The 16,700-nt window shown below is 36.0% G+C and overlaps 1 protein-coding gene across 1 annotated transcript in view; it reads right to left on the reverse strand.

Moving 5' to 3' along the window:
- Positions 1 to 14,974, reverse strand: part of LOC138691815 (zinc finger protein 723-like) — a 31,616-nt gene extending 16,642 nt beyond the window's left edge. Inside the window, exons 1-4 of the mRNA XM_069814280.1 lie at positions 14,725 to 14,974; positions 12,340 to 12,486; positions 9,718 to 9,837; positions 3,748 to 3,830 (exon numbers count right to left, since the gene is read on the reverse strand). Coding sequence (XP_069670381.1) covers positions 3,748 to 3,830; positions 9,718 to 9,837; positions 12,340 to 12,435 — 299 coding nt within the window. The 5' untranslated portion in view covers positions 12,436 to 12,486; positions 14,725 to 14,974. The remainder of the gene's footprint in view (positions 1 to 3,747; positions 3,831 to 9,717; positions 9,838 to 12,339; positions 12,487 to 14,724) is intronic.
- Between the last annotated feature and the right edge of the window lie 1,726 nt (positions 14,975 to 16,700).

The following is a 16,700-nucleotide window of genomic DNA, read 5'->3' on the forward strand; positions in this document are numbered from 1 at the left end:
TATCGAAGGAAACACATTCGTTCACAAGATATTTTGTAGTACCAAAGATTTATACTAGCAAGATGGACATCTCTGCGAAATATTGAGCGACATGAACAATAGCGCCTCTAGTGGCTTGACCCTGTGAGAGTCAGCTCTGTGCTCTGCATGTGCCATTAAGAATTAGCTACTCTGTAATTATAGCTCGCACAAGGAACGATTACCAAAAAACAATGGTGGCGTTGTTGTCTGTTTTGACGTGAGTATGATGGCATGCCAAGGGGGGAGAGGTGCGGGCCGATGGAAGTACTGTCTCTTCCAAGAAGATGAACAAATGAGGACATCGCTGTGGAAATAAAGAACATAACAAGAGAAAAATTCGAACCTACTTAAACGCGCAACATAATGTTTACGAATGAAATAATAATACCGTGCGATACAAGACATGCATTCACATGCAATGGAACAAACTAAAGATGTAATGTAACTATCACAACGCAAGACTGATTCAATCGATGTCATTTCTCTTCCGACTGTACTCTTGAATATCATTCAAGTTATCTCGTGACCTTTCTTCTCGCCCACTCTTCCTTATCGCAGTGTTTCATTCGCATTCCTTCTGTCGGTATTCCGTGGTTGCGAGACCTATAATTTCAATTTATTCATGATGTTCATGGTAGTGTAGTAATGTAGTGTGTACAAAAAAGATCCGAAGTATGTCTGGAAAGTATTATGCCGTATATGCTTGCAATAATCAGGAAATAAAAAAGGATATCCGATCTTTCTTTCGATTTCTGAAGAACAAGCCACAGTAAGCATCTTGCCACTTTTTTAACGATTTTAAATAATTATAATTATTGTACAATTATAATTTTTACAATGAAATATGTTATTGTTGTTTTCCAATGCCAGGCGTTTGACAATAAAGTCATTTGACCTCTTGCACTCCAATATTTTTGGAGTGAAAATGGCAAGTTGTAGCCGATTTAAGTGAACACCATATTTTAACGTTTTGGTGGCTACTTCATTCACACACAACCCCCAGAATGTCTGGAGGACCACACCTGCTGTTGGTCGACGGGTCCATTGGACCCTGCTGGGAGATCTTGTTGATCACCAGCTTTCCCTCCTTAAGCCACTAGAGGACGATTTTAGTGCCATAGCAGGTCAGCACTAGGAACAGAAAAGTAGAAAGAGGAGGAAGGAAAGGGAAATGAACCCCTAGGCCTCGAATGCTCTAATGCCGTCGGGGTCGAAGAAAGTAAGAGTTCAGTCAGAGGACTGGATAGGAAAGGGTAAAGAGGGAATTAGGTATTGAACAGAGAAAAATTATACCAAATTCAGTCATTAACTCATCAAGCTGACCAGTGCTAATTGATGAGTAGCCCCTCCCTTTAGTTCAGCTTGTAAAATTATGCTTACTAACAGCTGCACCACGAGAAGGTAGGGATGGGACATTGGGTATTTGTCCAGGTTGGTTCCTTAAATCCTTCAATGGGAAGGATTAATGGCTCTCCCCCCTGTATCCGACAGACACCCTTTTGCAAACTATAAGACTTTCATATACATCTCTAATAGGTATTTCACATATACACTCGGTTTAAAAAGGCATTTTGCCTAACATCCAGGCTCTAGCTATTACCAATGTTCTGTTTCTTTTATATTACGAGTAGTTACGAAATTATCGCAAGTTCAAAATAATGAAAAAAAAAGTGTATTAAGGTGGCCAATTAAAATTGTAGGCTTATTTCGAGCTTATTTTTTTAATTAGGTACAGTAAATTTCCTTCAATTGTTACTCCATCTGTGTACTTAGAAAACGTTAGTGTTCGTGTATGATCAAGTATGGCTACTGTTCTGTCTAGCCTGAAAACGAGTCACCACTTCAAACTTGGACATTTGGTCGGAAGCTCTAATTTGATATTTTCTCACCAGTCGAATAAAAACTGGTTCCAAGCCCTATTTTGCAGCTCTATTACCAAACTGTCATAAAAAGTGGAGAAATATACATTTACATTTAGCCCTGTAGTTTCCCTCTAGCTCTGAAATTTCCCCATTTAGTTAACTTGGTACCACCAGACTATTTGATAATATCAATTCATATTCTTACCTGAAAATACAACACTTCATTTTTTTTTCCTTCAGGGAACATAATCATATTATTAGTAATGTCGTAAAAGACGAGTATTTCCTCTGGACCAAAAATAAAATAAAAATAGAGTACTGCTACTTCCGTTCATTCTTCTTTAGGAGATATGTATCTGGCAGTACTGGTACCTATAATGCATCTGTTCCTAAACGTTAATATTTTGTTATTTCCTGCTTGAGTATGCCACAATGCGTTGGAGAATAGAGCGAAGGCTTATTTGAGGGCAGCAATGAACCTCTGGGTTCCTTAAAAGCAATATATTAGTAAATAAGTAAATCTTATGTCATTTCAGTACGAAAATGCATTGAGGCATCCACATGAAGAAGCACATCTATATATTAGATCACTGGCGTGACTTTTTATAGCTCAGGCCCCCGAGCAAAAGTGATAATCTGGGTCCCTTTCCTTACTGCCATCTTTTTATATTTTCATAATTTTATTTTTTACATAAAATTTGAATAAAACAATTTAGCATAGCAAAATACTCCATTTTTAAACAAAATTGAGTGAACGGAACTGAAAAAAATTTAAATGATATAATTTGTATTTTACTAAGGCTATAATTACGCAATAATAGGCCTAACTAAGATAAATTATATGTGAAGCTTAGTTCAACAAGCGCTTTCATCTTCTGGCCTTTGAGAAACAAATGACTCAATCAAATCATGTAGATCAAGGGCCTTTTCACATTCAATACTTGATACACTGAGAGCACTAAGTCTTTATTGAGTCATGGTATTGGAGCACTGGCATTTGTTCTACCACAGGTAGTTTGTGTTTGACTGCTTGGTCTAATTTAGTCAATTCAGAAACATATTTTCCAAGTTTTTTTCCTTTTGCGTTTTTCTGTACCACTTAAATGTTCATAATTACTTTTAAAAGGTTTCACTGTCAGAAAACATGAAAAAAATGATGAATTAAATCTAGTAACAAGCAGGCGTGTTGCTGATTACCATATGCCAGGGAGTAAAAAGAGCGGCTATGAATTACGGAAAATACATAATGTGGGCCCTCAACTGTAATTCGAAGTCATTTCCAAATATGTGCCGTAACCATTGAACGTCCTGACTTTGGGTTACCCTGCAATGCAGGGTCTGTGGGGGTGTAAATTATGCCACTGTATTAGATACAATATAGTATATTGTACATTAAAAATCTCCCTCGGGGGAACCTGTAACCCCTAGAGGACGCGTCCCCAGGTAGGAGAGAAATGAAATATCTCCCAGGGACCAACAGGTAATTATCTATTCTAGCCTGTCATGGCATAGAGACGCGTTCCACAGGAGGCAGAGCTGGGAACAGTCAGTGGACTCAAGTAAGCCCTCCCGGCTAGGTCCGAAGAACCCGCTTACCAAAGACAGGTGTGGTCCTCCTTTCATATAGGGGATTGAGAAACGACAGTACAACCGCCAACTCTTAAAAACATGATGTCCTTCAAGAAAATGGTTAAAATCAGCTCATGAAATGTTTTTTAAATATTGGGAAGCAAGAAGGATGATGGCTCCATTGCTAAATCCAGAGCATTAGATACACACACACATTAAAATGTATATTCCACATCATAAAATAAATGAAGCTGTGTCAGAATAGTATAAGACAAATATAGATCACTATGCTCACCTCTCAGTCAATACTTCATCTTCTTCTGAAGACACTTCCAGTTTTACCTCCTCCTTAACTCTGTCCAAATCGAAAGAATCTTCCTGGAAAGGAGAGTAAATAATGAAGAGGGTTTTAGTTAACTATGTAAAAATGACAATGCATGACTGAGAACTCTCTGTACATGGTACGCAGAGAATGCTTACAGAATTATAGGGGCTATATTTTTTTTAAATACCTGAATCACAGAGGTATAGGGATAACATAATCACACCATTCCTACAAGATTTATCTGACACTGAAAGGACACAGTCATTGTATCAACAAGACTCCACTGCATCACATACAGCTGATTTAGCATTATTTGGGGAAAATTTTGAAGATAGGGTCTTCAGTAAGGGAATATGGACAGCGCGATTCCCAGATCTTGCCAAATGTAATTTCTCTTTATGAGGGAACATGAAAAATAAAGTGTATTAGAGTAATGTGTATAAGCCGGAAGAACTGAAGGACAATATAAGAAGGAAAATTGCAGCATTTCAGAAGAACTAATGCGTGTTAATGCACATTTTCTTAAAAGGCATGAAATGTGTCACGGCACAAAGACATCTTTTCCAACATCTTCTATACCAAAGGTAGGTTGTTACTGTAATTGTAAACTGCATGAACAATGCACTTGACTTAAGGGGCTATGAATATCCAAGTCAGCCGGCAAACAGTGTACTTCCAGCCACAGTGCATGGGGTTGCATACTCACAGATGAACTTCAATTGAAGGCTCTGTGGTAGTAGAAGCAGAGTTTATGCTGGAAATAAATAATTGTCGGAAAAATGCACAAATAAAATATTATATTTGTGCAAACTACGAAATACTTGTGCAATATTATAATTGTGCAGAAAGATAAAATTAATAAAGTATGCAGAAACAAAAAGTTATGTAATTTATTTCTTGGAGTTTTATTACTTTCAATCCCTCTTACCACACTCTAGGCATACTTATTTAAGTAAATCATTAGACGTATACCTTGACCAAAACTACTTCCGACTTGACAGTTTACAGAGAAGGGGGAGCAGTGTTGTCATGTTGCCCATCTTTCGTGTAAGTGAGCGCGCTGCCGATAGAGTGCAGTAATGAACGGCTGACATGAACACATACATTTCTAACCAATTTGTTGAACACTAGGTATTAAAATTGGTGTACATTATTACTTTTATTAGTCTATCATTATTATTATTAGTAGTAGTAGTAGTAGTAGTACCAGTATTCTTCAATGTAATACCGTTAGAAAAGCGTCAAAAGGATTGTAAACTGTAAAAACAAGTTTAAATTTAATACGAAGCCTTTACTTTTATAAGTGTCTGTATTCTTCAATGTAATGTTGTTAGAAAGACGTTGAAAAAATAGTAAACTAAAAAATATTTATGATTAAAATCTCCACGGCCTTTTTCTTTTCCAATATCAATAACAGTGCTCTTATTAATTTTAACACAAGCAGCAGTTCTTATTACGACTTGCGCCGAAGGTAAAAGAGACCCGCCATTATCTTTTTCCGCCTCACGCTTGACTCTTTAACGGGGCACCTTGTACAATATTCTTTGTTCTCCGCCTGCCTTTCCTTCCTTCCGACACTGCACACGTCACCTGTTTAGAAACTCTCGCAGAAACTAGAAAAACGCACACTAACCACACACTCCACCAATGACAACGAAGATAATACGTGTAATATAATTTGAACACAATAATTATCGATACACTAAAACAATAATACAACTAAATAATATTTTTAATTCACACAAAGCACGCGTTAACCAGCCAACTCAGTCATTCCGGGCACTGCATTCACCGCTAGGCCGTGGTATTCACGTGCAGCTTGTAAACATAGACACGGCAACACCGTCCTGTTATCATGGTTACGCATGTCTCGTGATTGGTTGATTCGAATGGTTGCCATGGTAACATGCTAAAGGCGCCATTTGTCAGGTCGGAAATTGTTTTGGACAGACCATAGGTATGTTTAGAATCAATTTCTGCTGAATTTACATCATATTAAAATATGTTATTTTATGGGCACTCTAAACATTGAAATTCTTTAGTAGTAGGCCCTTCAAGATTTACTGTTAACAGAGTGCTAACACTTTTACTGAAAGGTGGTTTCTAATTCCAGATTTTACAAGATTCATTCAACTAAATCCTCGCTCACAATTTACAGTATGCGATGAAATTATATAAAGCAATTAGAAAAAATTGTTCGCTTAACTTAAATGAATTCCACCAAATCTTTGAAATCCATTCCTGAACGTCTATTGCTCAATACCTTGCCCATGCCATTAGCATTTCATTTAAATTCAGATTAGTTCAAACACATCTTTGACTTCAGTTTCTCCATTACCATTTTCGTTTCTGAAGTCCAATCTGGTTGTCGTATTTTTGCACATTTACATTCTAAGTTTGTTGCATTTTTAGAAGTCGAGTAGCAAAATGCTACAAATGCGACTGTGGCTTAAACCTTGAGTAGAAGTAATAGTACCAGCAGCATTAGTAGCAGAAGTAATAGTCAAATATTGGTATTATTTGTATTAGTAGCAGTAATAGTAGTAGTTGTAGGTATATTCATTCATTCATTTTATTCCATAGATCTTACATGAGCAATGAAGCTTTAAGATGTGGAACAAGTCAAAATTTTACAATATTATAATTACAATTTTTTACAAATTTTTACAGTTTTACAATTTAGTAATTTTCTACAATTTTTACAATTTTCTGCAATTTTTTACAATACTTTGGCGAGATGTAATGAGATGAGATGAGGTCCGAGGATTCGCCAAAAGATTATCTGGCATTTGCCTTTTAGTTGGGGAAAAACCTCGGAAAAATCCAGCCAGGTAATCAAATCAAAGGGGTTGATACCAAGCAACAACAATAGTAGTAGTAATTTTCGTAATAGCAGAAGTTGTTTTGTATTGTATTGTATTGTATTTATTAACATTCCATGGTATTGATACATGCTTACAGCTAGAATATGGAACAAGTCAAAAAACTTAATACTATTATAAAATCTTAATTTATAGTCACAGTCTAGATGAAATATATACAGACGAGATTTACAATATAGTCTACTAGTACAACACATAGTTTTAATATCAATTTCATGAAGTGTTATTGAATGTCATGAATTTACCTACAGAATAGAAGGCGTGAGAAATTAGGTACTTCTTTAATTTGGCCCTAAATAATTTTATGTTTTGAGTTTCATTTTTTATATCGATAGGGAGGCTATTAAAAATTTTTACTGCCATATAACGCACTCCTTTTTGATAGCACGATAGACTTGCCGATGGAGTATGAAAGTCATTTTTTTGACGTGTATTTATGCTATGAACTGATGAATTAGTTACAAAGTTTTCACGATTACATACGAGGAAGACTATTGGGTTATTTTACGACGCTGTATCAACATCTAGGTTATTTAGCATCTGAATGATATCAAGGTGATAATGCCGGTGAAATGAGTCAGGGGTCCAGCACTGAAAGTTACCCAGCATTTGCTCGTATTGGGTTGAGGGAAAACCCCGGAAAAAACCTCAACCAGGTAACTTGCCCCGACCGGGATTCGAACCCGGGCCACCTGGTTTCGCAGCCAGACGCGCTGACCATTACTCCACAGGTGGGGACAATAGCAGAAGCAGTAGTAGAGCATAAAAATAATAAAATTCCTCATCAACGTAATTTATTTTCAAGAAAACTACTGCTTCAATTTAATAATTTCAAGGGAAATATTGCTTCCGGTACCAGGTATCCAATCCAGGACCTTTACCTGAGAGTGGCACTTAATCTATTTATATCCACATACCTCAGATGGGTTGACAAGATGTCAGAGACCCAGCATTGAGTGCATACCATGCTGTGTGACTTAAATTTGTAATTTACTGTTAAGGAACAGTGACGTGTATTATACAAATCTTACAAGAAGCTATACCTGAAAGCCAGATTTGTATACTCATTGATTTGTTTCACTATTAATGCTAAGGCGAATGAAATAAATAAACAGCAATATAAGCTATTGTGAATGAATTATTATTTTTCTTTTTTTTTTTTCAGTTGATTCATAGCAAGCACTAATGGTTTTAACATGCGACAATTTTTAAATATGCAGCGTGAATCAACTTGCAAGCCGAAAGCAGATGAGCCTAGTTAACAGTGTGGCATATCCTTACAAACAGATTTATGCCTCAGTAAATTCCATTTTTTATACACAAAATATTAATTTTATTTATTTTTCTATAAACTTATATCTGGACAAAGTTAGAGGACTTTCAAATCTTTCCTAATTTTTGAATAACCTTATTTATCAGTTTGAACCTCTCACTCAATAGCTAGCAAATTGCTAGAGCACCAACAATAAAAAATATTGTAAAGTTAAAATGGAATCCTGTTTCTATATAGAACAACTTTATTCATGCATTCGAGATAGGCCTAATTGTAGTTTAAGTTTATAAAAATTGGAAAACCAGAAAATGATTAACAGTGATCTGACATTATTAACGGCTCTGATCTGTACATCTATAGCTATACTGAAAGTGAACCACTTACATGCAGTGCCAGATTTAGACCAAAGCAACCTAGGCAACTGCTTAAGGCGGGATTTTCTCTCTCTCTCTCTTCTTCTTTTCCTTTTCTTTTTTTCCACTTTCATTTTACTGTTAAATTTGCTTTTAAAACACTTGTTGGTAAATATTTTTTGAAGTTTGTTCTTGAACACCTTGTGGAAACCGGATATTGTTGTTTTATCGCATTGTCGCGGTCGTGACGAGAGTAAAAGGAAAGTGTACAGCTGCATAATTAGATTCTAATACCGGTATCACGTTATTATACTATGAAACTGTTTAAATTTAACTGCTTGTATAAACAAAAATGAATTGTTGAAAATCAAATTGGATGTGTGTTTATTATTTATTGCTGTAAACAGTAACCACAACTCTCAGTTACATTTCCAATACAGGTTAAATCTTCAACAATACTATTGAATCACTTTCCAGCATGTGCACTATATAATTCGATATGAAAGGTTTATTTCGCAAAGAGTTGGAGTTAATTTTTCAATTCACTTTATACTTTCTATCGAACAAAGAAATACTCGTAATAATTAGATGGCTGAGAACCAGACTGTTCAAAATCCGTTACACTATTTTTTAGGAGACTCATTTTAAGTACCTGACTTTCAAAGCTGGACAATGAAAACTTTGAAATAGCCTCATGACAAGTTTATGGGGGCATAAATCCAACTTTTTAGATAAAGGAAAGACTGTTATAAAACAGCCTGGTTCTCAGCGATCAAATTATTTTACTAAGAAAACCAATGCTTAAAAATAAGCCACGGTCGCCTTTCACAAATCAATTTTGTTTCAACACTGAATAAGTTTGAACATGTTTCTTTACATCGAGTTTAATGTACTTCGTCAGATCGACTTTGATGACAACATCAATGCTTTCTATGTAAAGAAAGCACAAAGAAAAACCTTTACAATTTACAAGTAAGATGCAAGTATTTTGATTCCAGTAATTTGTTTCCTGAATTGTAAAATTTGAAGAGTTTGCGGGAAAAACGATGAATGTCACAGTTTTCTTAAGGTTGATGTCATTATCTAATTCAATGGAACACTGCGAAATTTAATGTTGTTCTTATGAAAAATGGTAAAAAGGAGAATTATCACCACGAATACAGTAATCCTTTCCTTTATTTTCTATAGAAACAGCACTACATCTTGCAGTTATAGACTCAATTAGATCATTATGTAATCCTTAATAGAAATGTGACATTCATCGTTTTTCCTGCAACCTCTTCATTTCATTTAAAACTAATTCAAACTAACAATGACCTGTATAATAGCTGCTTATAGTTGTTTGTGGGAGTTGGGGGGGGGCAATTTTAGGACTGTCTATGGGTAGCACTACACCTACATCCAGCACTGCTTACATGAACTTCAGACTTACCACAGGGAAGTTTACAGAAACTGGACTGCCTTCAACTTTTATCTCTGACATGAGATCACAGCTGTGGTCCACGTATTCTGTCTTCATGGCTGTCGATTGCAGATTGAATGAATTATCTTGCTACAAAACATAAAGATATCAGAAATGAATAGTTTAATTTAGCTATTTTGAGGTTAAATTGATGTGCAACAGCCATAACTCTGGTTCAGTATATGACAGTCGATTACTACTGCTTTCAACACAGGTGACAGATTAGAGAAAAAAATTAAGGTAGATTGGGAACCAGATTTTAAGAGATATAGGCAATGTCTCGTAACACTGGTCAATAGCAAAATTATTGGAGGAACAAAGAACTTTCGCTAATTCTAAGCTGCTAAACACAAAATAAACATTCATTTTGCATGATTGGTTTGCATTTCAAAGATAATCATACCAAGCGGTTTTGCTTAATTTTCGGAATTGCAATGTACTACATGTATATATTTTTGTAACAGCCAGTTACAATCTGGAGAAGGTTTTATTGCTTCCTCTAGGTCCAATCAACATCCTTGATCATTATGAAACTATACAGGAGGCTTTCGACAGAACATAGAAAAATACCATTCGTCCATTCATAGATCAAACTAAAATAAAATTGCCAGTTTTACATATTAAACTGGAAATAGTAATAATGTTTGTAAAAGGATTGGATTGAAATGGAGGAGTCTTTAGGAGTTTTTTGACAAATTTCCTAGACTACGTGAAGCTAAAATCAAAGAAGAAATTTGTCATAGCTTCCAAATAAGAAACCTGGTTGTTGATTGACATTCCCTTGAAATTTTCAATGTTGAGGAAAAAATAGCATAAAAATCCTTCAAACAAGTAATTTTCTTGGAAACTACAGGGCATCAAACTATGAAATATTAGTGAACAATATTGAAAGCGTACTATAAAATGGGGTGCAATGTGTGTCTTGAAATGCATTTCCTCCATTTCCATTAGGATTTTTTCTCTGATGATTTTCTTTTCCTTTTTTTTTTTTATTTAACGACGAAGTATCAACTAGTAGGTTATTTTGCATCGATGGAATTGATGATAGCGAAATGGTATTTCGCAAGATGAGGCCGAGGATCAGGCGAAGCAAGAATCGAACACATGCCCAAGTGCAACTCTGGATCGACAGGCAAGCGCCTTAGTTGATGGAGCTATGCCGGTGACTTGGATTATTTAGTACTGAATGTGGTGAACGATTTCACCGAGTTAATAGATAATGATGTGTTTTGTTATGTATTATGTTGAAGGTATGTTTCTTAATTTTTTCATACATCTTTATATTTGGCCTAAACTGTATTTATATCCTCATACTTTATTGTAATATGTCAGTTTCCTCTGTTTACATTTTTATTTTATGTGCATTATTTACATTCTTAGCTTGTTTTCTGCAGTTGTATTTATTTAAAATTATATTTTAAAAAGTTTATGACAAATAATTTAGGATAATAGTATTGTTATAGTGACTGGCCAAGTTCAAACTAAAACTGGCTTCCTGGGCATCTGAAATACGATATTGATAGAAAAGCACGATAGATAATCGCATAAGAGTCCACACCTGTGGAGTAACGGTTAGCGCGTCTGGCCGTGAAACCAGGTGGCCCGGGTTCGATTCCCGGTCGGGTCAAGTTACCTGGTTGAGGTTTTTTCCGGGGTTTTCCCTCAACCCAATATGAGCAAATGCTGGGTAACTTCCGGTGCTGGACCCCGGACTCATTTCACCGGCATTATCACCTTCATCTCATTCAGACGCTAAATAACCTAAGCTGTTGATAAAGCGTCGTAAAATAACCTACTGAAAAAAATAATCGCATAAGATAATATTAAAATGTATCCTAGACCTTCAACGTTAAGGTTAAACACCATTAAGTCGCAAAACATTGTCAATTTGCTAGCCACAAAATTTGTTAATTGAATGGAACTTAAGAATACTACGTAGGAACTTACGTCTTTATTGCATTATTGAGGTTATTATTTTCGGTGCAAGGAATATTTTTTTATTTATTTATTTACCTTTGCACTATCAATAAAAGCGTTTTTTGTAGTTATTTAAGTGGCAGTCTTTGTATGTAAGTAGCCTACTTACGCTGTATTCAGAAGCATAGCTAATTGATTGCAATAAAACACTATTTTCGAATCCGTAATAATTTACATCACTACTCTGAATCTTGATCTTACCTTTGTGCATAAACTAATGTTGAAAAAATACACGTTACGTACAACGAAAGCAATGAGGAAGCACAATTACATTAATATCACTTTAGAATCTTCCGCTTCCACTCAGCATTGCCAAACTTACCCATGCTCTGGCTTGTAACTGAAGAAGGCTCTGGCAGGGCTGATCAAGCTGGTTTTCCAAACTAGATTACATTACTCACTGTGGCTCTGAATTTATCACTTATGATGTATGATGGGCACTGGTTCCACAGACTATTCAAACTTCACGTGGAAATTTCTGGCTATATGGAGACTTCGATGTGCAAGTAATATTATCAGTGCAAATCATATCTTATACCACACAATTATGGCATAGGATACTAATTGCTTTTCTGCCAATGGTAATTAAACATTAAGTCATAGGTATCAATTTACCTGTGATAAATCTTTATTCTCTTCCATTTTGTTTCTGTGGTCATGATGTTGTAAACCCAATGGGTCAGCTTCAGGTTCCATCTTCATCCAATCCATCACAACCGAAAGAAGATGTATTGTAATTCACAGTGATATACTGAAATTGAACTGTGGAGAAACACTTATTACAAGTTGGCATTACATATTTTATCTTAAAGTTCTAAACACGTTACAAACTAGCAAAATGTTATATAAAATTATGATATTCAATACGTTATTATCAAGAAAAATCCACTAAATTTAGCTTCACTACAGACAATATAGGATTACTTAAAGCACAAAAACTTTTGAATTATGATGAATTTACTAATCCAGGTGACTAAACATTTGTTTGGAAATGATCATATGCCCTTGAAAAAGTTCTGTGCAATAAAAATTACCTTCGGAATATAAAGTGTATACAGTAAAACCTCTCATTTACGGACATCGAAGGGACGTAACAATCTGTCCGCATCTGGGAGGTGTCCTTCATTGGGAGGGAGGCTCCCCAATCTAATAGTAAATTTATAATATGCATTATGTATCCCTTCACGCTTTAAATGAAATGTATTACTGTAGTTTAATTCTAAATACAGTCTACTGTACTACAGTAAATTTTTTGAAACTTTGAACTACAGTAAATAAGACCGAAAAAGGAAAATACAGCACTGTGCCATGCAATTTTACTTTACGTCTACAGTTATGCAGTACTGTAATTTACAGTTTTCAACTTAACCTTTACGTTCAGGTGCCATGTCTCTCGAAACAGAACAACTAATTCAAGTGAAGAGAATAATCCACTAACCCAAACTTGTGTCGAATACAATTTCACGATCGCGGAAAACTTGGACCCATCAGACAAGTTAAATTTTATGACTTTGTTTATCCACCCGCTTCCAGCTAACAAGGGGTAGCCGGCTGGGTTAGTGGTAGCCTATGAGATCCTTATTGTCTTCTTACATGTTAAGGAATTTCTGTACAGTTCTCAAAACTAAATTTTCCATTTTTGCAACACATTAGGTCTTAAAATTCAAGTTCTGTCCGCAGTCACGAGGTAAAGCAAGCTTTAGGACTATGAAACAGCTGTCCGTGTGTCCGTAAACGAGAGTTAAATTTATCATTATTTCTATATTATTTCAGTTGAGACATAAAAATCTGTCTGTATATGAGGAGTGTCCGTACGAAGAGGTTTCACTGTGTGTGTGTGTGTGTGTGTGTGTGTGTGTGTGTATGTATGTGTGTATGTATATATATATATATACATATATATATAATAATAATAATCCGTGGCGCTACAGCCCGTGAAGGGCCTAGACCGACCAGCCGGCTGCTGGCCTCACGCCCACATGCCGAAGCAGAGGTGGACGATCATCCAACCAGAATGGAGGTATCGTGTGGTTAGCACGATGATCCCCCAAGCCGTTATAGCTGGCATTCGCAACCGGATTTCGCTACCTATCGTAGCTCCCCAAGGGCATCACGATGCTGGGTGGGCACCGGTCCCATACACTGGCCGAAATTTCATGAGAAAATTTCTTGTCCCACGAGGACTCGAACCAGCGCGCATTCCGTAACGCGAGTCGTAGGCAGGATGCCTTAGACCGCGACGCCACGGCGCGGATATATATATATATATATATATATATATATATATATATATATATATTTTCCGAATGTTAAAAGTTGTATAATCAGAATGTAGGCTATAAAATTATCTAGTTACACTTATCCTTTCTTAAATGTGTTTTCTGGACAACAGAGATACCGATATGCAGATATCAACTGCCTATTTATTTATATGTACATCAGTTCCAATGCAGGCCTACATATTTTTTACACATTATGTATTATTTGGTCATTGAATGATACGTTACTCTCAGTGCATACATAAATAATTTCAGGAAACTTCATTTTCTCGTACCTTGTATTAATTTCAAATGTAATATCATAGACTGTAATGAACTCAAATTTCTTGTACAGAGTCTTGTCAGAACACTGACCGTATTCTATAAAACTATGAGTACGGTACCGGAATATTTCAATTTATTGTACTCAACATCTAATTTGTATATACCGGTATGCAATATTGTAGCATGTCATCATGTTTACTTTCTTTTTCTTTCGGCGAATGATAAGTTAGTGTACACCATTATACAGGCTGAACAATAAGTAGGAAATATTAACAACTTCTTAAATTATAATTTTACAAAAAAAAAGTATTATACAAAAACTGTTAAAGATAAACCATATATTATGATGCCAGTGTTCTAAAACAGTTATTCAGACATACAGGATGTGACAGTACCTAAACTATTTTTATTACGCTTAAATCTGTAACAGCTCTTTGAAGTAAAATATGCTACTCACATCTTTCACATTTGATAATGAAAGGAAATATGTCCAATAATGCACGAAACTTTAATTCCTGGACGCACACGAAACACAGACATCAATATTGCCGTGGCAGGAGAGGATTGAGAGGGCTGTGACGTCAGAGTTGCCAGATCGAGTCGCAAATTATTACGAATTTGTACCCCCATACTCATATAAGTCGACTTTCGGCTACAATATTTTCGTATAGGATACTTGCTATGAAATACATTATATTGTCACATGTCCCTGCTTTGCAGCGCTCGCTTAATTAAATGGCAATGTTGAATTCAGACTTTTCCCCGGGGAGGGAAGGTGGAATCGACAGCAAAAGATACAATTTAGATCTTACCTAGTGTATGAAAAAGGGACGGAATTTTTCCAAAAACTGTAACAGTAGGGCTAGATATCATTCTTTTTTTTTCTTTTTGCTACAATGGGTTGTCACATGTATATACAGAATTTCACGTTAAGGAAAAAACATCGAGAATATGGCGCTATTCCATCAAATGTCCAGTTCCCATACAAACGTCTACCTATCACATAGCGTTTACAATGTATTAGGTTAGGCCCATAAAACCAATGCTTTTTTTCTTAAGGTCGAGTCCTCTATAGGCCTAAACAAGTGATTTCACTTTGCAACCACACATACTTTCCACGTACATACCGTTTCTTACTTGTACCGTGACGACCGGGTTTGATCCTTACCCGAGTCACGAAGGAATTTGTGGTGGACAAAGCAAGTGCGTGGAACAAAATATTCATTCCCTCTTCTGTTTAGAATCAAACATACTTCTATTCTGAATTATCTGGTATAGCACTTTCAATTCCTTAAAACTCTTTGGGTTCACACCTGTGGAGTAACGATTAGCGCGCCTGCCGCGAAACCAGGTGGCCCGAGTTCAATTCCCGGTGGGGGGCAAGTTACCTGCTCGAGGTTTCTCCCGGGTTTTCCCTCAACCCAATATGAGCAAATGCTGGGTAAGTATCGGTGCTGGACCCCGGACTCATTTGACCAGTATTATCACCTTCATCTCATTCAGACGCTAAAAAACCTAAGATGTTGATAAAGTGTCGTAAAATAACCTACTGTCCACACCTGTGGAGTAACGGTCAGCGCGTCTGGCCGCGAAACCAGGTGGCCCGGGTTCGATTCCCAGTCGGGGCAAGTTACCTGGTTGAGGTTTTTTCTGGCGTTTTCCCTCAACCCAATATGAGCAAATGCTGGGTAACTTTCGGTGCTGGACCCCGGACTCATTTCACCGGCATTATCACCTTCATCTCATTCAGACGCTAAATAACCTAAGCTGTTGATAAAGCGTCGTAAAATAACCTACTAAAAAAATAAAAATAACCTACTTAAAAAACAACTCTTCGAAATCGGGAGCAAGTAGGCTTATTTCTTTCGATCTCTCATCACAGAACTTCTTCATATTCTTCCTCCTATACCGTAGAAATATCTCCCGTCTGGAATTCGTTATCTAATGACGTCAGAGATTACCGAATACTATTACAATTCAAAATTGAATTGTAAACATTTGTCTTGCTACGTGGTTTTTAAGTATTGCTAGATGTATTGAATTGTGTTCACTCTAGACTAAAATAATTGCAACTTTGTTTATGTTCATTAGTTAGGATATACAGTAATTATAATACTTAACCATTCATTTAAAGTTTGTGTAACTGTACCTGTATGTATTTTCGTGTCGTTTACTTGTTTATAATGGGATTTTTTTCTATTATTGTATTTGTATTTCTGGTTGTGTGGAAGATAAGACCTGATGGCCTTAACTACACCATAATAAACAAATAAATAATTGGTATGCAAAGAGAAAAAAGTATGTGCATTTTATATTTTCATGCTTGGGAAACACAACAAATTTTAATATGTGTCATATAGGCTACAAGGATATATTTGAATGATGAATATGATGGTTCAACATGACATGAGGTGGTTGGACAAAATTTTAACA

The sequence above is a fragment of the Periplaneta americana genome, chromosome 16 (genome assembly GCF_040183065.1).
Source record: "Periplaneta americana isolate PAMFEO1 chromosome 16, P.americana_PAMFEO1_priV1, whole genome shotgun sequence".
Lineage (NCBI taxonomy): Eukaryota > Metazoa > Arthropoda > Insecta > Blattodea > Blattidae > Periplaneta > Periplaneta americana.